This window comes from Trifolium pratense, linkage group LG3, assembly GCF_020283565.1.
Source record: "Trifolium pratense cultivar HEN17-A07 linkage group LG3, ARS_RC_1.1, whole genome shotgun sequence".
NCBI lineage: Eukaryota > Viridiplantae > Streptophyta > Magnoliopsida > Fabales > Fabaceae > Trifolium > Trifolium pratense.
This window is the reverse complement of record NC_060061.1, coordinates 22,817,225-22,838,700: the sequence shown is the minus strand read 5'-3', so window position 1 is coordinate 22,838,700 and position 21,476 is coordinate 22,817,225. Positions and strand designations below refer to the sequence as shown.

The 21,476-nt window shown below is 31.9% G+C and overlaps 4 protein-coding genes and 1 long non-coding RNA gene across 7 annotated transcripts; 3 read left to right on the top strand and 2 right to left on the bottom strand.

Annotated features, from left to right (window-relative positions):
- Nucleotides 1-19: 19 nt before the first annotated feature.
- LOC123914791 (serpin-ZX-like) lies at nt 20-1,872 on the bottom strand. The gene is made up of 2 exons (XM_045965965.1): nt 1,353-1,872; nt 20-832 (listed from the first exon to the last, which is right to left on the bottom strand). The coding sequence occupies exons 1-2, from the start codon at nt 1,728-1,730 to the stop codon at nt 20-22; spliced, it is 1,191 nt and encodes a 396-aa protein (XP_045821921.1). The 5' UTR covers nt 1,731-1,872.
- A 5,862-nt stretch (nt 1,873-7,734) lies between these two features.
- Nucleotides 7,735-12,709, top strand: LOC123917121. Of its 2 annotated transcripts, XR_006812371.1 has the most exons (5): nt 7,735-8,140; nt 8,566-8,690; nt 9,842-9,942; nt 11,875-11,973; nt 12,377-12,709. It is a non-coding gene; the product is annotated as an uncharacterized LOC123917121 (long non-coding RNA). The 2 variants fall into 2 exon arrangements; XR_006812372.1 differs by lacking the exons at nt 11,875-11,973; nt 12,377-12,709 and adding an exon at nt 10,379-11,868 and having other exon boundaries at nt 7,737-8,140.
- A 1,450-nt stretch (nt 12,710-14,159) lies between these two features.
- Nucleotides 14,160-15,226, top strand: LOC123917116 (polygalacturonase inhibitor 1-like). The gene has a single exon (XM_045968747.1). It carries the CDS (start codon nt 14,213-14,215, stop codon nt 15,209-15,211), a length of 999 nt encoding a protein of 332 aa, XP_045824703.1. The 5' UTR covers nt 14,160-14,212; the 3' UTR covers nt 15,212-15,226.
- LOC123917119 (sugar transport protein 13-like) lies at nt 14,352-17,488 on the top strand. Of its 2 annotated transcripts, XM_045968759.1 has the most exons (4): nt 14,352-14,483; nt 15,358-15,482; nt 16,100-16,391; nt 16,519-17,488. In XM_045968759.1, exon 4 carries the CDS (start codon nt 16,552-16,554, stop codon nt 17,197-17,199), a length of 648 nt encoding a protein of 215 aa, XP_045824715.1. In that variant the 5' UTR covers nt 14,352-14,483; nt 15,358-15,482; nt 16,100-16,391; nt 16,519-16,551; the 3' UTR covers nt 17,200-17,488. The 2 variants fall into 2 exon arrangements, with proteins under 2 accessions (XP_045824715.1, XP_045824716.1); XM_045968760.1 differs by lacking the exons at nt 14,352-14,483; nt 15,358-15,482 and having other exon boundaries at nt 16,264-16,401.
- Nucleotides 17,489-17,660: 172 nt separating this feature from the next.
- LOC123917114 (serpin-ZX-like) lies at nt 17,661-20,539 on the bottom strand. The gene is made up of 3 exons (XM_045968745.1): nt 20,445-20,539; nt 19,050-19,474; nt 17,661-18,521 (listed from the first exon to the last, which is right to left on the bottom strand). Exons 2-3 carry the CDS (start codon nt 19,425-19,427, stop codon nt 17,715-17,717), a joined length of 1,185 nt encoding a protein of 394 aa, XP_045824701.1. The 5' UTR covers nt 19,428-19,474; nt 20,445-20,539; the 3' UTR covers nt 17,661-17,714.
- Nucleotides 20,540-21,476: the final 937 nt, after the last annotated feature.

Here is a 21,476-nt window from a genome sequence, read left to right as displayed (position 1 = left end):
CTAACTTTCATCATCATCTTCATTTTCTTCGGTATATGTGTGTGGTATGTTCATCTGCTCCATCAAGAGGATTGAGAACCTGACCAATAAAGAGAATTGTTCCACTGAAATCTTCTCTGATTAAGAAGAGGAAAGGATGGTCAGCTACAAAGTCCGTAGGAGTGGCACGACGACTACCTCTTAATGCCACCATAACAGTGTTTGCTGAAGCTATGGTGCCTTTCTCATTTACCTCAACGAAAGCATTGTGATTTATGCTTTCCACGCCCAAAGGAGGGTTCATTCCCTCTACCACTTTTGTTAGAAAGAAAGGTGAACTCATTCCCAACTCGTGCAGAACATTAGAAGCTTCAAATGAAAAAGAAATCTTGAATTTTGGAATAGTAAATTGACGTACTTCCACTTTTCGCCGAGGAAACTTGTCTTTCAAAAAATCAGATTCTGAAGCTAGCTTTTCAATTAATGCCAAAAGTCCATCTTTTGCATCTGGAAGGAAAATATACATGGAGAACCGACGAGTTTTATCCCTGCCTTGTCTATAAGAAAGACGGAGGACTTTGAAACCATCAAAAATACCAATAAAGTGCTCCCTCTGCTTGCTATCCATGAAGGGAGCAATGACTTTGGTGCCATTGAAGAGGTGAAAACTATGCTGGAAAGCTGTATCCATAAACTTGTGTTTCCACACACCTTTGAAGCACATTGCATTTGCAAAGACAAGCCCTGTGGGTAATTTGCTTACCATACTAGGATGAAGAAGCTTTGTGATAAGGCCATTCGTCTCTTTCTCAACCCACAAATTAACTTCATGACACACTTGATCACCCTTCAAAAAACATCAAAATCAAAATGAATAGTTTTCTTGAGAAACATTTTCATAATGTTTGGTTGGAGGAAATAAAAGAAATTTAGATTACAAAAAATTATGTTTTTTTTTTGAACGGCAAATATATTATTAATAGTAAAATGTGTTTTCAGTCCCTACTTTTATATTGAGTTTTGGTTTTCGTCCATATACTTTAAAATCACTTGTTTTTGTCTTCAATTAATTTTCAGTTTTGGTTTTAGCCTCAAATGTTAGGTCAACTAACCGTTGACTAACGAAAATCCATGTGGCGTTGACACGTAGGATTCTGTTGACATGTGGCATCATACGTGGACTGTCATATCATAATTTTTAACATTTGAGACTAAAACCAAAACTGAAAATTAATTGGGGACAAAAACAAGTGATTTTGAAATACAGGGACGAAAACCAAAACTTAACGTAAAAGTAGGGACTGAAAACATATTTTTCCCGAGCTCCCTTTATGATGTATATATATATATATATAGAAAGTGATAGTACATACCTTAGTCTTAAAATCAATCGAAGCCAAAGTGGTGTTGTAATGAGTGGCCACAAGTTGTTTAAAAGAATGAGAAAGGGGAAGTGATTCATCAGCCCACATTCCATTGATAAAACACATACGATCGTCAGAGAACAAAGCAGGGGAGACGAGCTGAGAGAAGAATGACATTAGATTGTGGATGGAGTCAAATTGAAGGAAGGTAAGAAGTTCGTCAAGAGCATAGCCTTCTGATCCAGCTGCCATGACGCTAAGAACAACAAAGAGAGACAAGGGCGAAAAGACGAGGTTTTTTTGCTGAGAATCTTGTTTTAAAAATAAATGCTTTGTGAGGGTGAGTGCAACATCTTCTTGGCACCTTCCTGATTTTTTGAGGTCCATTGTAGTTGTTCTGATTCTTGAATGAGAGAAGATAGCCGGAAAAGGTCCTGACAATTTGGATGTATTAAAATCTATGAAGCTCAGATACGTGACACGATACCGATACGGAAAATTTTTCAAAATTCCTGATACGATACGGCCGTGATCCGTTATTTAAAAATTAAATTTAAAATTAAATATATAAATGCACAATATAGAAACAACTAAAATCATAATGATAAAAAATTAACATTCAAATTACTCAAAATGAGCAAACAAGTGACAATTACATATCTTAAGTTAAGTACTACCCAAAAAGGATGGGATGAGTAGTTCAACTGATTTAGCTAGTTGAGCCAAGAATTAAAGAGTTGGACCGGTTGGAGGTCCAGGGTTCAAGTCTACTCTAACATTCAATACTTAAGACATTCAACACGAATTGTATCAGTCTCCTCTCCTATTTTTTCATCATCAAAGTGCATTAATTATCCGATACTTTTCGAATACGCGTATCGAAGTAGTATCCAACACATATCGGTTATATTAATTGTCGATACTTCTCCGATGCTGGTATCGAAAAATATCGGACAAGTATCGATGTCGTATCAGACATATACTTGGCCATTTTATTTTTAGAGTAATTAATATGGTCCCTTAATAAAAATTTCAATTTTTTTTTAAGAGAACATCAACTATTTAAATTACAAATAGCATCAACAACTTCAAAAATAGTTATTTATAGTGTAACTAACATAAATAAAATGTCATGTTCTAATCAATATCATCAAAATACTTTTTAGCTAAAAAAAAAAGTCTTTCTCCTAGCATTTTTTTGAAGCAATAAATAAAATTACACAAATAAAATTAAGAGAATATATGATATAATTCTAGAAATATCAATAAAATCTTTTACCGTAAAAATATAAACAAAATCCTTCTTTAGTTTGAATCATCAACAACAAACAAAATCCCTGTTAAGTGTTCCAACATCAACAACAACAAATTGGACAATAAATAATGAATGAAGGAGAAATTACCAATTAGAAAAGGAAAATATTGAACAATTAACCTAAAATTCTGATTTTCTCTTTTATTCCCTTTTGTTTCAGAGAGGTAGGAGACGGTGGCTGTGGTTATCACTGGAGGAGCGGCGGCGCGGTGGCTGGGTTTGGGTGGAGGGTAAGGTTAGGGTTTGACAAAAAGAGAGATGATGAAAACGTGAAAGCTTTGCTGAAGCAGATCTGAAAGGATATTTATAGGCTGCCTGATAATACGCACCTAACTTAAACTTCAATTTAAAAAAAAAAAACAAATAATTCAAATTCAGAGCAAATCTTTTTTTTTTTTTTTTTGTGAATGTTCAGAGCAAATCTTAATGAGGGAAAATTAACGGTCCGCTTTGTAGTAGATGGAGGGAATGAGAGGGGAGATTATGGGGCAATTTTGACAAAAAAAAAAATATATATTAAGTCTCAATTATTAAAGAGATTTGATTGTTTAAAAAAATTTGTTTTTAAATTTTGATTCAAAGTAGATCGAGGGGAGGTAAGTTGATGGGATAATCTTGACCAAAAAAGATTAAAAACAAATTTTTTTAACCAATCAAATCTCTTTAATAATTGAGATTTTTTTTTTCAAAAATATAAAACGTTTTTTTAATAAAAAAAAAAATTAATAAGAAGAAATTTTTTTTGTCAAAATTACTCTCTCACCTCCCCTCCATCAAGAAATTTTTTTTGTCAAGATTACCTCAAACCAAACGGGCTCTAAAGAAACCGGGGAATGAATTTGGACTAGAGTTAGAAAAAAAAAAAAACAGGAGATTCTTTAATTTATTAATATAACCATGTGAGTCTATGAGTGACTCTTTAATAGCCATTAGATCAAAATTAAATTAATGGATCTTAGTGTAACTTTTTTATCAAATTACACTGGTGTAACAATTTGATTAATGTTACACCACTCAATAACGCTTTAACGAATACAAATTTTATAAAAAAAATTCAAAATATCTACAGCCTCCGGTGCTAGGAAACCGAGGGATGCCTGTCCTACAGTAAAATTCTCATTTTTCAATCCCACAAGTGAAGAAATTTCAGTCAAATCCACACATGCATGTTTCCCTCCTACCCATACGTACACCAAAACATCACATGACCTCGATGTAGATCCTCCCTTCAGTGGGTCAGTCAAGAAGTTGATAGACGCCTGCTTCTTCACATATACTCTTACGCGCTCAAAAACATTCGGAACAAGGCCGTGTCTGTATTTGAAGTCTGAAAGCTCTAGACATTGAACTACATGCTCCCAAATGCCTTACGACAAACGACCCCATCAACATGAAACAAGGGAATTGAGGTTTTACCGTAACAAACTTTTGAAATATTTTTTGATTCAATGTTGCTATTCTTTACGAATATATTCCCTCCGTCTCATATTATAAGCAAAAAAAAATATTTTTCCTTGTCTCAAATTATAAGCAAAAGCAAATCACTTTTATTATTTTCAAGATTTATATTTACTTATTCTCAAGAAATTTAATGCAAATTGCATTTAATTTATTCTCTATATTTTTTTCCCATAATCAATAACCAATAAAAATTCTTTTTACATCTTTCGATAAAACTTATTTTAAGAAAAACACAAAAAATTATATTTCAAATTATTATATTGAACTTTTCTTAATAAGTATATGTAAAATGCGTCAAAAAAATAAGTGTACGTAAAAATTATTTTTTTCTTATAATATGAAACGGATGGAGTATATACACGGACAAGAAATGCAAGAATATCACATGTAGTCACGTGGTCCACTAAATAAATAACCCACAATTTGGGTTTAAATTTTAATTAATTAAAAAAATTTAATAGTGGACGCTCCATTAGGATTTCTGCTAACCGACTGAGTATAGAATACTACCAATTACCAAGCAAAGATAACGCCTTCTTCAACTGTGATTACTTTACTCTTATTTTTTCTAACACATTGTTTGGTTGGGGTGAAAGTGGGAGGAAAGAAATTTGGAGAAAGGAAAGTACCAATTTCAAGAAACTTTCCATTGTTTGGATGGAAGAGAAAAGTGGAAGGAAATAAGAATAACATGTGGGACCCACCAAAATTTGTTTCCTTCCAAAAGTGGACGGAAAATAGATTCATGGATGGATTTTGGTTGAAATGACACATATATCCAAAAAGATTAACAAATTTAAACATTTTAATTTTTTTATCCAATCATATTTTGTTTTTTTTTTTAAAGTAATCATATTTTGTTTTTACTTGTGGGTGTCTTTGTCATTTTAAATTTAAACATATTTCTTTCTTCTCATTTTCTTTTCACTTTCACTCAAACCAAACAACCTAAAAATTATCTAACTTTCTTTCATTTAACTTTCTTTTCACATCTAAACACATTAATGACTATGGAATCAATCAATTTCATTAACGATAGTCGTTCATAACCAAATGTCGGAAAAAGATGATCCATCAACTTCAACAATTACTCAGAGACACGTAGAGAGACGGATTTGGATCTTCTTCAATTTTCCATTTTTCCCTCATGTTTTCTTTTCTTTTGCTTAATTCAATGGATGATAATGGTTGATTCTCTCTCTTCCTTCATATATCAACCATTGGATTAAGCAAAATGAGAGAAAACATGAGGAAAAATTGAAGATGTCCAAATCCTGGGAGATGGAGAGACGATCTCTGTGTTCTTTTATTAATCATTTTCTTTTTAATTTTTTTTTTAGTTTTTTAAAATAAAAATGAATTGGAATAATTATAATAAAAAAAAAATTAAAAATCTAAACATACATGCCACACGTCATCAAAAAATTGAAGATTCTGTGTCTAGTTGACAGTTCAGGGGTAACTAAAGGAATCTAAATATTACAGAAGAGAATCGCAAAATAATAAAATTATAAGGATAAAGTAAAACTCATATACTTTACCGGAGATAAAGTCTATTTACCCTTCTTTTATTATTTACAAGCGTAAAGATGACACTAACTTTTTTTTATGGTAAAGACGACACTAACTTAAAATAATTTAACTAGGGGAAAGCGGAGTCAGAGGTGGCTCGGATGGGCTACCGCCCACTCGAAAAAATTAGAAATCACTTGGATGCCCTTATGTATGTATAAACTTATGTGTGTATAAAATTATGACCGTACAGTATATATATGCAATAAAAATGAGAATGAATCCTCTCAATTTTTTTTCTCTCAATTTTTCTCAATTTCTACATCTCAACCATTAATTAACTTTTTCCCTTTCTTTCAAATTCCAATTTTATTCTTCATTTATGATCTTAATAGCAAGGTTGTCAGAACCGGACCGGACCGGCCGGTCGGACCGGTCAGACCGGGAATCGGAGGGTGGAGCGGTCCGGTTATGCCTGAAAAACGGACAGCAAAAGAACCAGTAAAAAAACGTTCGAACCGGCTCGAAACCGGACCAAACCGGTGAACCGGCCGGAGCGGTTTAGCGGTTTAGCGGTTCTGAATTTTATTTTTTATTTATTTATAAATCAGGACAAAAACGACGCCGTGAAAACGCACACGGCACACTGCTTTGTTTCCAAAACGTGAAACCCTTCTGTTTTTAAAAAAGATCAATTCCAACAAAATTAATAGATCTAGTTTTTTTAACAAGATTAATAGATCTAGTTGTGTTTGATTCAGTAGACATAATGGTGACTTATTAGGCTAACTCAGAGAATTATCAAAAAACAAAATAAATAAAAAAAAGAGAAGAAGAAAGAAGAACACAGTGGGAATGTAAGGATGGCGGCACATCATTGAGAAGAATGAGAGATGAGCATTGCACTATTTGATTATGTTATTATTAGGGTTATCATATGTATGTTATTAATAGAATGAAAACATATTGGGCCTAGCCCATAAGACCCACACGCTAACAGTTAAAAAAAAGCCATAGCTCATCCTTTTTTATGTGTACTGATAAGTATTATATCATGCTTTTTTGACTTAAGTATTATATCATGTCAATTTTGTTTGAATTAGAATTATTATTTTTTTATTTATGACATTTTATCTTTTTATTGTGAAATTATTGAATAATGAACAATTATTTATATATTAATTATAATATATATATATATATATATATATATATATATATATATATATATATATATATATATATATATATATATATATATAATTAAAAACGGTCCGACCCGGTTGAACTCCGGTCCGACCAATTGAACCTTGAACCGGTAAGCTCACCGGTTCGATGACCGGTCCGGTTCTGACAACCTTGCTTAATAGTATAAGATTTCACATTATTTCCTCAATTATTTTTTACAATTGAGACATCTCTCTCAATAAAAATTATTGGAAACATGGTTGTCCTAGCCAGTGCCGTATATGAGGGGGGCGAGGAGGGCGACGGCTCTAGGCCCCCAAGTATTAGGGCCCCCCAAATTTTTTTTAGGGGTATATATATATATATATATTATATATGTCAATAATATAAAATAAATAAATATCAAAATGTTTGTGAAAATTTAAAATAATATGTCTAAATATCTTGTTAAGATTTTAAATTTAAATATATGTTACAATTATATTTACAATAATAAATTGTTACGAGTTATCGTTTATATTTTTGTTTAGAATGTGTCGAAAAAATATTTTTGTTTATAATCTTTTAAGATTTGCTTCTTTTATAAATATACTAGGTATTCAACCCGTGCGATGCACGGGTTTTGATTCAATTTTTTATTTCATAATTTGTTTATCGAATAAAATAATATGATATTTAATTTTTTTAAAATTTGATTAAATTTTTTATTTCATAATTTGTTTATCGAATAAAATAATATGATATTTAATTTTTTTAAAGTTCAATATGCATATATGCATATTAACCGCCATTGAGAGATTAAAGGAAAGGTACTCCATATATGTAGAGAAAGATTAGTTTTGCCAAAAAAAAAAAAAAAATTAAAATATTTGTTTTGCCAAAAAAAAAAAACAAATTAAATGATTAGAGGGGTACTATGGGTAGTGCGCAGAGAATCCATTCCCTTTTTTGTTTTGAACAGCAATCAATTCCCTTCTTCCTTCTCTGTTAGCGTGTTTCTCCTCTGTAGTGTTCATTCCAACTCCATTCATTTTCTGCTATTCAGCCGCTGGGCATGGTGGCGATAGATGGATTTGAGGGAGGGTTTGGTTTGTGTTTTTTTGCGTGATCTTTCTGTGATGCTAAACAAAATTTAACTGACGGCGGGTTTGGTTTATGTGTTTGGGCATGATCTTTCCGCGACCTACTCGTTCTTGAGTGAGATGGTGATTTGTTTGGAGTTTATAGGGTTTGGGATATCTCCTATCGATATGAAACATGGGTTGGTTAGCCGAACAGTTGAAGAAATTTCGCAATCAACAATGGGGCTTATGCACATACGGTATGTGATCAATTGATTTGGTATTTTAAATTTATCTTTGGTCAAATTTTGGTCTCTGATCCTTGAGTAATCTGAACAATATAACACATAGATTCATAGCAATAATTTTCAGTTGGAACAACACATACCCTTTTGCTTTTGACAGAGATTGAAATCATTGAATCATATCTCATATCATAGATTCATAGGCTTACTCACCAAAAGTAGAAATAAACATTTGAGTGAGCAATGCAAAGGAAAATGTGGGGATCTCTCATAATTTTGGTTGTATATGACTTCTAATGGATCTAAGCATGATTTCTGTCGAGTGCCTGTTGAAAATAAAAATGAGCTTGTTTATTGTGGTAAATACTTGGCAAATTGAAATTGAAAAGTATTTATTATGATGTGTGAAGTATCTTAAGATCTTTTTCTCTTATCTGCAGTTGGTTTTGAAATGTGGCATCTTGGGTTGATGACAGGACTTGTAGTATTAATTTCATCAAGCCGCTATTTGCTATTGAAGATTTGGCCAGAATTTGCTGAGTCCAGTGAAGCAGCCAATAGACAGGTAACTGAAGGAAATGAGTTCTCTGTAATCAAAATATCACACTGTCACTGCAGTCTGCAATATAGTATACACGGTTGAATGAAGATTGCTCGGCTCACATTTTGTGTTAACTTTTAAATCCGATTTACTGAATTTCAAATATGAATTGTTCGATTTTGTTACTGAATTAAGTCATAGCTCTAGAAAAGTCCTTTTAAGATTTTGTAAGCTTGGTATTGTTGTTAACCGATTTCCATTTAAAATTTGAATATTCTATGGTAGATGGTAGTTAGTTAAGTAACTGTTAGTGTAACTAAACTACAAATAATTCTAGCGTATAATAACTTTTCTTATAACTCAGTTGCTTTTGTCCATTTTTATGTTTCTAAACTCTGGAAATATTTTGTTTTCCCAATCAGGTCCTTAGCTTACATATTATAACTTATTATTGTCTAGAAAATGTTGCTATAATAACTTATTCAATCATTTATAAATATGGAGGTGTATTTTACTACATGTTTCCATTGAGGCGAGACCGTTAATCAACCTAATATTGGTTAATTAATTGGATTTTTTTTTTATATATTAGCCCTTCAATTCTTAAAAATGGCTCTTAGTTATCAATGAGTTCAGTCAATAGATAGATAAAATTTGAGTTCTCTCGAACTATTTAATTTTAGAAGGAGCTCATTAAACACTTTAGTTCAATCATTTGATAACACAAATAAGTTAGCTTACAGCTTATTATATATATGTTAAGTTTGTTTGAAAGAAAAAAAAACGCTCATATATAATGCTCTTAGTCATAGAATACTTATTAAAATGAACTTCTTTTACTAATACAATTAAGAAAACTGAAGACTAAGATGGACGGGAAAAAAAAAATTAATCCCTCAAATTTGAAAAATGATAACTTAGTTTTTAAGAGAACATCAGATAACTTAGTCTTTTATTTATTTAACATTACAGTTCTAAATTTGTCTGAATTCATGTAAAAGATAATTCAAGGCTAACACAAACACACACAGGTCTTTCATTTACTTTGATGAATGTTTCATAAAAAATTGTTGAAGTGTTTAAGAGTAAATTAACTAACATTTTCTAATTTAAGCAACTAAATCAACATATAATTTAAGCACCGTCCAATACTGACTCAAAGGCTATTTCAACAGGAAATTCTTCGCTGGCCATGAAATCTGGACATGAAACATGGGTTGGTTAGCCGAACAGTTGAAGAAATTTCGCAATCAACAATGGGGCTTATGCACATACGGTATGTGATCAATTGATTTGGTATTTTAAATCAATCTTTGGTCAAATTTTGGTCTCTGACATGAATTGGTTTATATTCTTTGATTAATAGACATTGATGGTTCAAACATATTCAATGTTTTCTTTTTTGTAACATATTCAATGGTTGATTGGAATAGTAGTAGGCTGAAGCTGCCCCTTTTCTTATTCAATATTTATTATCTTATCAAGTATATTTACATTGAGGAAGACCATGAAAAACTTCATGGTATACTACATTTTTAGTGTGTTGTACATAATTCTCATCACTTTCAATAATGAGAATCTTCAAACCGTTTGGTGAAGTCACCCTTGAAAAAGCAACATACAGCTGTCCATGACTAAATACAGGTTTTGGCAAATATAATCCCACATAATTTAATGACTGGCCCTGACTTTTGTTTATTGTCATTGCGTAGCACACCTTTATGGGAAACTGCTTCCTCCGCAAGATAAAAGGCCACTTAGAGTCATCAGAAGTCAGAACAATCCTTGGGATTAGTACTTTTGAACCAACATTAGATCCTGTAATTATTTTTGCTTCTATTATTCTTTCTCCCAAATGCAAAATAATGAGTCTAGTTCCATTGCACATTCCTAAGGCAGGATTGATATTTCTCAATAACATAATAGGCATTCCTTCTTTAAGCTCTAAGCAATGATTAGGAAACCCATTAATACTCAAGGAGTTGAGAAATTCTACGGGATACATAAGCTCTTGTTCTGATATGTTATCAGTTGTTTTGTCAATTTCATCTGAGCTCCTGTATTGTTTTGTAGATCCTTCAGTAATCTGAACAATATAATTATTGATTTCATCAACTGTTTCATTTAGAGGAGTGAGTATTGCCCTTTCCCTGAGATATTCTTCATTCCACAAATGCCGCTTTAAGTTTGGATATGTGCTTTCCACAATTTGTTTGAGTGGATCGCCCATTGGTTGGATAAGATATTGATTTGGTATCCTTGTCCATGATGCAATCTCTTCTCCATCTTTGCATATAGTTTCAATGTTTCCATCACCAAGTTGAAGGAGCCATTTATTGAATTCGCGTGTCGAAGCCTGTTGTTCACCTGTAGTATCTCGGACTCTCATGCTCTTGGACAACATAAAAATTTTGCAGTGGTCCCACAGATCAGAATTGTTGATACATGCTTGAACTATATCATGCCGCCGTCCTTTTGGTATCACCGGAAGTATTTGCCTAAAATCTCCTCCAAGAAGAATGGTCTTTCCTCCAAACGGCTGTTTTTTCTTTTCTGGGAATTTGTAACCAATTATGTCTTGAAGTGTCTTGTTAAGAGCTTCAAAAGCAAATCTTTTAGTCATTGGTGCTTCATCCCAAATTATTAGATCTGTTTGAACCATTAGCTGAGCCAGATGAGTATTTTGTTTGATCGAGCACGTGCTGTTTTCATAGAGATCTAGTGGAATTTGAAATCTACTATGAGCTGTCCTTCCTCCCGGCAATAATAGTGATGCAATACCTATCAGGAATAAAAGAAATTAAAAATAAGTTTGATAGCACAAAAGTACATTAACAATAGTATTAAAGAAAATAATATTAAGATATGTTGTATAGATAAGTAGTTATTTTTATATTAAATACATGAAGGCTAAAAATGATTAAAAAATAAGGAAACATACATATTTACGTTAGAAATAAGGAAATTTATTTTTTATAGTTTATTTTTTATAAAGATTACCTGAAGAAGCTACGGCAAGCACTATTTTTTTCTCTGACCTGAGTTTGGCAATGATTGTTCTGTATAGAAAAGTTTTACCAGTTCCCCCATGGCCATATACGAAGTAGACTCCACCCATGTTTGTCTCGACTGCTTTTAAAACATGATTATATACAATAAGTTGTTGGTCATTGAGTAATGGATGACACCTTTCATGTTCTTTTATCAGCTCGATAACATTATAATTCAGCTCTTCTAGAATAAGGCGATTCTCCATGGCTTCCGAGGCAATACTACTTGGTAACGGCATTCCAGAGAAATCAGAAAGGTATTTTCCATTTTGCACCAAAATCTTTTCAAGTTCAATTAAGCAGTATGATTGAATCTGTTCATCAGTCAGCTGCAACTCAGAGTGGTGAAACAATTTTCTTTTTTTGTAGAGAATATCATCAGACAAAATTTTCCAATTATATTTATACAAATAAAGTCGGTCTTTTTGGATGCATAGATTGATCTCTCTTCTCAAACATATCTATACCCAAATCATATGCATCTTTTTCCCCAGCACATACTAAAATATAAAATAGAAAATATTTTACATTATTCTATTATGTAGATTGTCAAATATTTAAGCTCATGTTTTTATTGATATAACATTTGTTTATCTAATTTTTTACCCTTATTTCATGATTTCTTTTAATGATAAATGTGAATATGTCTATTTATTTTAGGTGAATGAGGAGATCTATAATAGGATATAAAGAATTCTATTTCACAAGGTGTATGTGAACCGCTTGGATCTTAAGAGAATGATAGAAACAAAAAAAAAGTTGAAAATAAATTTTTTGAATGCTTTTACTCATGTGACGTCATTGTTAATTATAATTGTAATTGTAATTGTAATTGTAATATATAATATACATGAAAAGTACTGGTGTAACTTGACTAAGAGGTTGTCAAAATAGATTAATTTCCATACATGTATCATCTATAGTTTAAACATAGTTGATTGAGTAAAGTTTATATATGCACTTTATATTGATCGACGAACAATTTGTGTTCTTCTTTTGAAGTCTAGCTCTAATATAAAATTTGACAAAATTTATTCCAAAGCTCTTTAAATGTCTATTTTTTGTTTTATCAAATAAGAATACTATTTACATAAAAACATTAATTGAGTTTATAAAGGTCAAGATAAGTGTCTAACATTTTTTTTATAATAATAATAATATTATTAATAAAGAGATTGAAATATAAATAAGATAAAGTTAGAGAGAATTGAGAGAGAAAATGCGATAAACATAAAGAGAATAATGGATATAAGTCGATGTCGATCCTTAAAATATATTAGTAGACTATAGTTTTTATGATAAGTTTTCTTCCTCATGCTTAGTGAACTTATGATGTGAACCGTAAGCTTCCAAAATAATGTCAAACCGATAAAATTAAAATGAACAAGATATTCATTTTTAATGCATTTTTTTTAAGTCTCCTTTCACATACATAGCGGACTCATAATCTCATCATTTTGTTTTAGCAATATGACAAATTTATTCAAGCACAATGACAATGAAATGTTTTGGTAATATTGTGACTTTGGTATGAAGATTAAATATTTCATTTTAATAATGTTTTGACTTTAATTTGAAATATATATAGAGGGTTAAAAATATATTTAATAACCCTATAAAATACTACTTAACACTGCACATACATGACAAAGTTGTTTCGAAAGCTCTTTGAATATTTAGTCTAATAGAAAAAACCTCTTTGAAGTATAAAATAATTATTACTTTAAAAAAATTTACGATTAATTAACATGTCATCTCATTTTTATAAAGGTCGAGACAAGTATTTACAATTTTTTCATATAAAATAATAATAAGGATATTGGAGTATAATTAGGATAAAGATAGAAAGAATTGAGAGATACAGAGAATGATAGATGTAGATAATATAATAAAATAATCCACTATTTTTTTCATAAAAACAAAAAATATATTAAAACAAAAATTACACTAATTTGAAGATATATAAATCAAACCCATAAAAAAGAAGATTAATAAAACAATTTTTTAATATAATACACTAATCTCTGCACTTTTATTGTTTTTTATATACACCTAAATAACACATTGTCTATCTTAAAAGTAATTTTTATCTACCTATATATATATTATAGATTCACTTGACGAGAAAAAAAGATTAAAAATATTTTAAAAGTCACTTTTATAATTAAAGAATAATTCAACAACACATCTAAAAAAAAATATTATTTTTAATACAACTTATTATAAAACATAATTTTTTTTAAAAAATATTCTAATCAAACCCGTGCAACGCACGGGTTGAATACCTAGTAAAGTTGTATACCAATGAGCTAGCTGACTTGTTTTGACTACTACTACTTTTTTTAGGCATCCCATGATGGCATGGCAACTTGCAAGCCACTAGCCATCAATTACTAGAATATATTATATATCCGAATCTTAGCTCTATATAAACCAAAGAAATCCCATCCAATTCTCATATCACAATCCAAAACTTACCAACAAAAACCCAAAACAATGAACACTTTTAGTAACTTGTTTCTTATATTCATATTGCTATCTCAAGCAACATCTTCTCTCTCAAAATGCCATCCAGAAGATAAAAAAATTCTTCTCCAAATCAAAAAAGAACTCAACAATCCAACCTTTCTATCCTCATGGGAACCACACACTGATTGTTGCAACTTCAAGTGGTTTGGTGTTTCTTGTTCATCCTTAACAAATGATCATGTCACTGATCTAAGTATCTCGAATGTAACACTTACTTCTCGATTCCCTCCTTCGATTGGTAACATATCTTATTTACGGTCTCTTTTTATCTACGATTTACCAAATCTCACCGGCATAATTCCAGAATCCATAACCAAACTCACTAGACTTATATATCTCACAATTAGTGAAACCGGCGTTACCGGCCCAATACCAAAATTCACGTCCCAATCTAAAAGCCTTGTTAATTTGGATCTTTCACATAATAACCTCTTCGGAGAATTACCACCTTTACTATATAAATTACCTAGTCTTTCCGGAATTCTATTTAACAACAACAAGTTAACAGGTTCAATCCCTCGTTCGTATGGTTACTTCAATAATAGCGGCGTAGCTGCTTTAGATCTCTCTTACAATAATCTCTCGGGGAAACTCCCAATTTCATTGGCGAATTTAGATATTTACCTAGTTGAATTGGCTTATAATAAGTTAGAAGGTGATGCTTCTATGCTTTTTGGTTCCAATAAAAAGACATTGGTAATAGACATTTCGGGAAACAATTTTGAGTTTGATTTTGGAAAAATTGAGTTGTCTAAAACAATAACAACATTGGATGTGAGTCATAATAAGATCTATGGTAATTTTCCTATGGGAATGGAAAATGTAACATTCTTGAATGTGAGTTACAATAGATTGTGTGGTGAGATTCCAAAGGTTGGATATTTCAATACTTTTGATGGGTCTTCATTCTTTAATAGAGTCCTCATCTATATAAAAAAAAAAAAAATTAGAATTCAATTTCTTTGAATTCACTTTTATCCCTTTAAATCCATATCAAAGAATTCATCTCATTTAAAAGTTTTAATTAATTTTTAATTTGCTTCTTCAAAAAAATTAATTTTTAATTTGTTCAACATGTAACTAAATAGTTTTTTGATTTAATTTGATTATAGGCCGTGCCAGTGTTTCTTTCCGAAATTGCTCCTTCAAGAATACGTGGAGCATTGAATATACTTTTCCAACTTAATGTCACTATTGGCATTTTGTTTGCTAACCTTGTCAACTATGGAACCAACAAGTAAGTATTTTTCTTGGATGGTGTTGCATACTTTTTTTTCTCTTCTACAATTTTGGTTGTTATATGAAAAAACAATTAAGATGATTGATGAAAATTAAATCACAAGTCATAATCAAAAGAGTGGTAATCTTAATAGTAGTAGTTAGCAAATTGAATTAATGGTAATACTAGTATGTACAAGAAAATTTTGGTCCTTTCTATGACTTTTATAATCATATAAACTAATAAATTACTAATAATTAAAGTCTAGCACATGCTTGTTTATTTGAAATGTGTTCTCCGCTAACACATTAGTCTACACAGTCAACTTGGATTTTAAAGTAAACACTTCATAGAAACGTGGATTTGTCTCCTTTTTAATCAGTGACTACAGCCCTTGAAAATAATAATTGTTTTATTTAAAATATTTAAAAAAAATGTCATTAACAATTATTTGGTGAAGAAAGTTACCAAAAAATTTATTTGGTGAAAAAATTAATGTTACTATAGCATTTTTCTTGTTGTAGAATGATTGCTAATATATTTTGAGAAAAAACAAATGAAATTTTTATAGTGTAGTTTTAGTTGAGACACTTGTTGATTACTTACAATTATTTGATGTTGTGACCAAAATGTAGAATCAAAGGTGGATGGGGTTGGAGGCTATCTCTAGGGTTGGCTGGTATCCCAGCACTTCTCCTAACACTTGGTGCCATCTTGGTTGTGGACACTCCCAACAGTCTCATAGAACGTGGTCGTACGGAAGAAGGAAAAGCGGTACTCAAAAAGATCCGTGGCATCGATAATGTTGAACCAGAGTTCTTGGAGCTTGTTGAGGCAAGTCGTATAGCTAAAGAGGTTAAACACCCCTTTAGAAATCTTCTTAAACGCAAAAACCGTCCTCAACTTGTCATTTCGGTCGCCTTGCAAGTATGTACCGGTATATTCTAATATTTATTAATATTGACTGCTTCAAAAGTAATGATTTCATCTCTACCACATTGAAAAAAATTGTTTGTCCAATTGCTGATTCATTTTTGTTGTGATAAAAAAACAGATATTCCAGCAATTCACAGGCATCAACGCGATCATGTTTTATGCGCCGGTGTTATTCAACACATTGGGATTCAAGAATGATGCCTCCCTTTATTCCGCTGTGATAACCGGTGCTGTGAATGTGCTCTCCACAATTGTATCTATCTACTCAGTGGACAAAGTTGGACGCCGTATGTTGCTGTTGGAAGCCGGTGTACAAATGTTCTTGTCTCAAGTCGTGATAGCTATCATTTTGGGGATCAAGGTCACAGATCATTCGGATAACCTTTCGAAAGGTTATGCAATATTCGTAGTTATCATGGTTTGCATTTATGTTTCTGCTTTTGCTTGGTCTATAGGTCCTCTTGGATGGCTTATTCCAAGTGAGACATTTCCATTGGAGACCCGTTTAGCCGGACAAAGTGTCACTGTTTGTGTCAATTTGCTCTTCACCTTTGTTATTGCACAAGCTTTTCTATCCATGTTATGTCATTTCAAGTTTGGCATCTTCTTGTTCTTCTCTGGTTGGGTTTTCATGATGTCAATCTTTGTGTTTTTCTTGGTGCCCGAGACGAAGAACATACCAATTGAAGAGATGATTGAAAGAGTATGGAAGCAACATTGGTTTTGGAAGAGGTTTATTGAAGATGATCATGACAATGAGAAAATAGAAAATGCTGATAATTGTAACTTTTTGTTTTAATTTGTGCAATTTTGGTCCTGCCCGTCTAAATTGAAGCACAATTTAAACTGCGTCGGTCTATTACCGCGTTAGCTCCCCTCCAATTTTTTTATTTTAATTAAATAATAAAAGATAAAAAAGGAGGTGGGGGGGGGGGGGGGGGGCGAGCGGCAGCGGCTCCAAGCGATGACGGCGAGAGGTGCTTGAGTGGAAGAAGCTGAGGAGGAACTGGGTGTTGACAGTTAAGCTTCAGTTGTCAACAAGTATAAAAGAAAGAACTCAAAAAGATACTGCGAATTAATTTGACAAATTAACCCCATGCATATTAATTTTTAATTTGTCAAATTTTTGGTTTAGCAACTGGCAAGTGTACCTGAGAGGGTCGCTATTCATATTTATTCAACATAAAAAAATTCTTTGACCAAAAATAAAATAATGTAATAATTCAATATCAGCATAATAAAGAAAAACATGAACCTTCCTAATCACAAAATATAATAATTAGATAATGAGATTGCTAACTTTCATCATCATCTTCATTTTCTTCGGTATATGTGTGTGGTATGTTCATCTGCTCCATCAAGAGGATTGAGAACCTGACCAATAAAGAGAATTGTTCCACTGAAATCTTCTCTGATTAAGAAGAGGAAAGGATGGTCAGCTACAAAGTCCGTAGGAGTGGCACGACGACTACCTCTTAATGCCACCATAATAGTGTTTGCTGAAGCTATGGTGCCTTTCTCATTTACCTCAACGAAAGCATTGTGATTTATGCTTTCCACGCCCAAAGGAGGGTTCATTCCCTCTACCACTTTTGTTAGAAAGAAAGGTGAACTCATTCCCAACTCGTGCAGAACATTAGAAGCTTCAAATGAAAAAGAAATCTTGAATTTTGGAATAGTAAATTGACGTACTTCCACTTTTCGCCGAGGAAACTTGTCTTTCAAAAAATCAGATTCTGAAGCTAGCTTTTCAATTAATGCCAAAAGTCCATCTTTTGCATCTGGAAGGAAAATATACATGGAGAACCGACGAGTTTTATCCCTGCCTTGTCTATAAGAAAGACGGAGGACTTTGAAACCATCAAAAATACCAATAAAGTGCTCCCTCTGCTTGCTATCCATGAAGGGAGCAATGACTTCGGTGCCATTGAAGAGGTGAAAACTATGCTGGAAAGCTGTATCCATAAACTTGTGTTTCCACACACCTTTGAAGCACATTGCATTTGCAAAGACAAGCCCTGTGGGTAATTTGCTTACCATACTAGGATGAAGAAGCTTTGTGATAAGGCCATTCGTCTCTTTCTCAACCCACAAATTAACTTCATGACACACTTGATCACCCTTCAAAAAACATCAAAATCAAAATGAATAGTTTTCTTGAGAAACATTTTCATAATGTTTGGTTGGAGGAAATAAAAGAAATTTAGATTACAAAAAATTATGTTTTTTTTTTGAACGGCAAATATATTATTAATAGTAAAATGTGTTTTCAGTCCCTACTTTTATATTGAGTTTTGGTTTTCGTCCATATACTTTAAAATCACTTGTTTTTGTCTTCAATTAATTTTCAGTTTTGGTTTTAGCCTCAAATGTTAGGTCAACTAACCGTTGACTAACGAAAATCCATGTGGCGTTGACACGTAGGATTCTGTTGACATGTGGCATCATACGTGGACTGTCATATCATAATTTTTAACATTTGAGACTAAAACCAAAACTGAAAATTAATTGGGGACAAAAACAAGTGATTTTGAAATACAGGGACGAAAACCAAAACTTAACGTAAAAGTAGGGACTGAAAACATATTTTTCCCGAGCTCCCTTTATGATGTATATATATATATATATATAGAAAGTGATAGTACATACCTTAGTCTTAAAATCAACCGAAGCCAAAGTGGTGTTGTAATGAGTGGCCACAAGTTGTTTAAAAGAATGAGAAAGGGGAAGTGATTCATCAGCCCACATTCCATTGATAAAACACATACGATCGTCAGAGAACAAAGCAGGGGAGACGAGCTGAGAGAAGAATGACATTAGATTGTGGATGGAGTCAAATTGAAGGAAGGTAAGAAGTTCGTCAAGAGCATAGCCTTCTGATCCAGCTGCCATGACGCTAAGAACAACAAAGAGAGACAAGGGCGAAAAGACGAGGTTTTTTTGCTGAGAATCTTGTTTTAAAAATAAATGCTTTGTGAGGGTGAGTGCAACATCTTCTTGGCACCTTCCTGATTTTTTGAGGTCCATTGTAGTTGTTCTGATTCTTGAATGAGAGAAGATAGCCGGAAAAGGTCCTGACAATTTGGATGTATTAAAATCTATGAAGCTCAGATACGTGACACGATACCGATACGGAAAATTTTTCAAAATTCCTGATACGATACGGCCGTGATCCGTTATTTAAAAATTAAATTTAAAATTAAATATATAAATGCACAATATAGAAACAACTAAAATCATAATGATAAAAAATTAACATTCAAATTACTCAAAATGAGCAAACAAGTGACAATTACATATCTTAAGTTAAGTACTACCCAAAAAGGATGGGATGAGTAGTTCAACTGATTTAGCTAGTTGAGCCAAGAATTAAAGAGTTGGACCGGTTGGAGGTCCAGGGTTCAAGTCTACTCTAACATTCAATACTTAAGACATTCAACACGAATTGTATCAGTCTCCTCTCCTATTTTTTCATCATCAAAGTGCATTAATTATCCGATACTTTTCGAATACGCGTATCGAAGTAGTATCCAACACATATCGGTTATATTAATTGTCGATACTTCTCCGATGCTGGTATCGAAAAATATCGGACAAGTATCGATGTCGTATCAGACATATACTTGGCCATTTTATTTTTAGAGTAATTAATATGGTCCCTTAATAAAAATTTCAATTTTTTTTTAAGAGAACATCAACTATTTAAATTACAAATAGCATCAACAACTTCAAAAATAGTTATTTATAGTGTAACTAACATAAATAAAATGTCATGTTCTAATCAATATCATCAAAATACTTTTTAGCTAAAAAAAAAAAGTCTTTCTCCTAGCATTTTTTTGAAGCAATAAATAAAATTACACAAATAAAATTAAGAGAATATATGATATAATTCTAGAAATATCAATAAAATCTTTTACCGTAAAAATATAAACAAAATCCTTCTTTAGTTTGAATCATCAACAACAAACAAAATCCCTGTTAAGTGTTCCAACATCAACAACAACAAATTGGACAATAAATAATGAATGAAGGAGAAATTACCAATTAGAAAAGGAAAATATTGAACAATTAACCTAAAATTCTGATTTTCTCTTTTATTCCCTTTTGTTTCAGAGAGGTAGGAGACGGTGGCTGTGGTTATCACTGGAGGAGCGGCGGCGCGGTGGGTGGGTTTGGGTGGAGGGTAAGGTTAGGGTTTGACAAAAAGAGAGATGATGAAAACGTGAAAGCTTTGCTGAAGCAGATCTGAAAGGATATTTATAGGCTGCCTGATAATACGCACCTAACTTAAACTTCAATTTAAAAAAAAAAAAACAAATAATTCAAATTTAGAGCAAATCTTTTTTTTTTTTTTTTTTGTGAATGTTCAGAGCAAATCTTAATGAGGGAAAATTAACGGTCCGCTTTGTAGTAGATGGAGGGAATGAGAGGGGAGATTATGGGGCAATTTTGACAAAAAAAAATATATATATTAAGTCTCAATTATTAAAGAGATTTGATTGTTTAAAAAAATTTGTTTTTAAATTTTGATTCAAAGTAGATCGAGGGGAGGTAAGTTGATGGGATAATCTTGACCAAAAAAGATTAAAAACAAATTTTTTTAACCAATCAAATCTCTTTAATAATTGAGATTTTTTTTTTCAAAAATATAAAACGTTTTTTTTATAAAAAAAAATTAATAAGAAGAAATTTTTTTTGTCAAAATTACTCTCTCACCTCCCCTCCATCAAGAAATTTTTTTTGTCAAGATTACCTCAAACCAAACGGGCTCTAAAGAAACCGGGGAATGAATTTGGACTAGAGTTAGAAAAAAAAAAAAACAGGAGATTCTTTAATTTATTAATATAACCATGTGAGTCTATGAGTGACTCTTTAATAGCCATTAGATCAAAATTAAATTAATGGATCTTAGTGTAACTTTTTTATCAAATTACACTGGTGTAACAATTTGATTAATGTTACACCACTCAATAACGCTTTAACGAATACAAATTTTATAAAAAAAATTCAAAATATCTACAGCCTCCGGTGCTAGGAAACCGAGGGATGCCTGTCCTACAGTAAAATTCTCAT

What these genes read in the sequence shown, in the direction of transcription:
- LOC123914791 (XM_045965965.1), bottom strand. Translation starts at nt 1,730, where the DNA reads ATGGACCTCAAAAAATCAGGAAGGTGCCAAGAAGATGTTGCACTCACC. An exon ending in CGATTGATTTTAAGACTAAG is followed by an intron (nt 833 to 1,352) that starts GTATGTACTATC and finishes TTTTGATGTTTT; the next exon opens with TTGAAGGGTGATCAAGTGTG.
- LOC123917116 (XM_045968747.1), top strand. Translation starts at nt 14,213, where the DNA reads ATGAACACTTTTAGTAACTTGTTTCTTATATTCATATTGCTATCTCAA.
- LOC123917119 (XM_045968759.1), top strand. Translation starts at nt 16,552, where the DNA reads ATGTTTTATGCGCCGGTGTTATTCAACACATTGGGATTCAAGAATGAT.
- LOC123917114 (XM_045968745.1), bottom strand. Translation starts at nt 19,427, where the DNA reads ATGGACCTCAAAAAATCAGGAAGGTGCCAAGAAGATGTTGCACTCACC. An exon ending in CGGTTGATTTTAAGACTAAG is followed by an intron (nt 18,522 to 19,049) that starts GTATGTACTATC and finishes TGTTTTTTGAAG; the next exon opens with GGTGATCAAGTGTGTCATGA.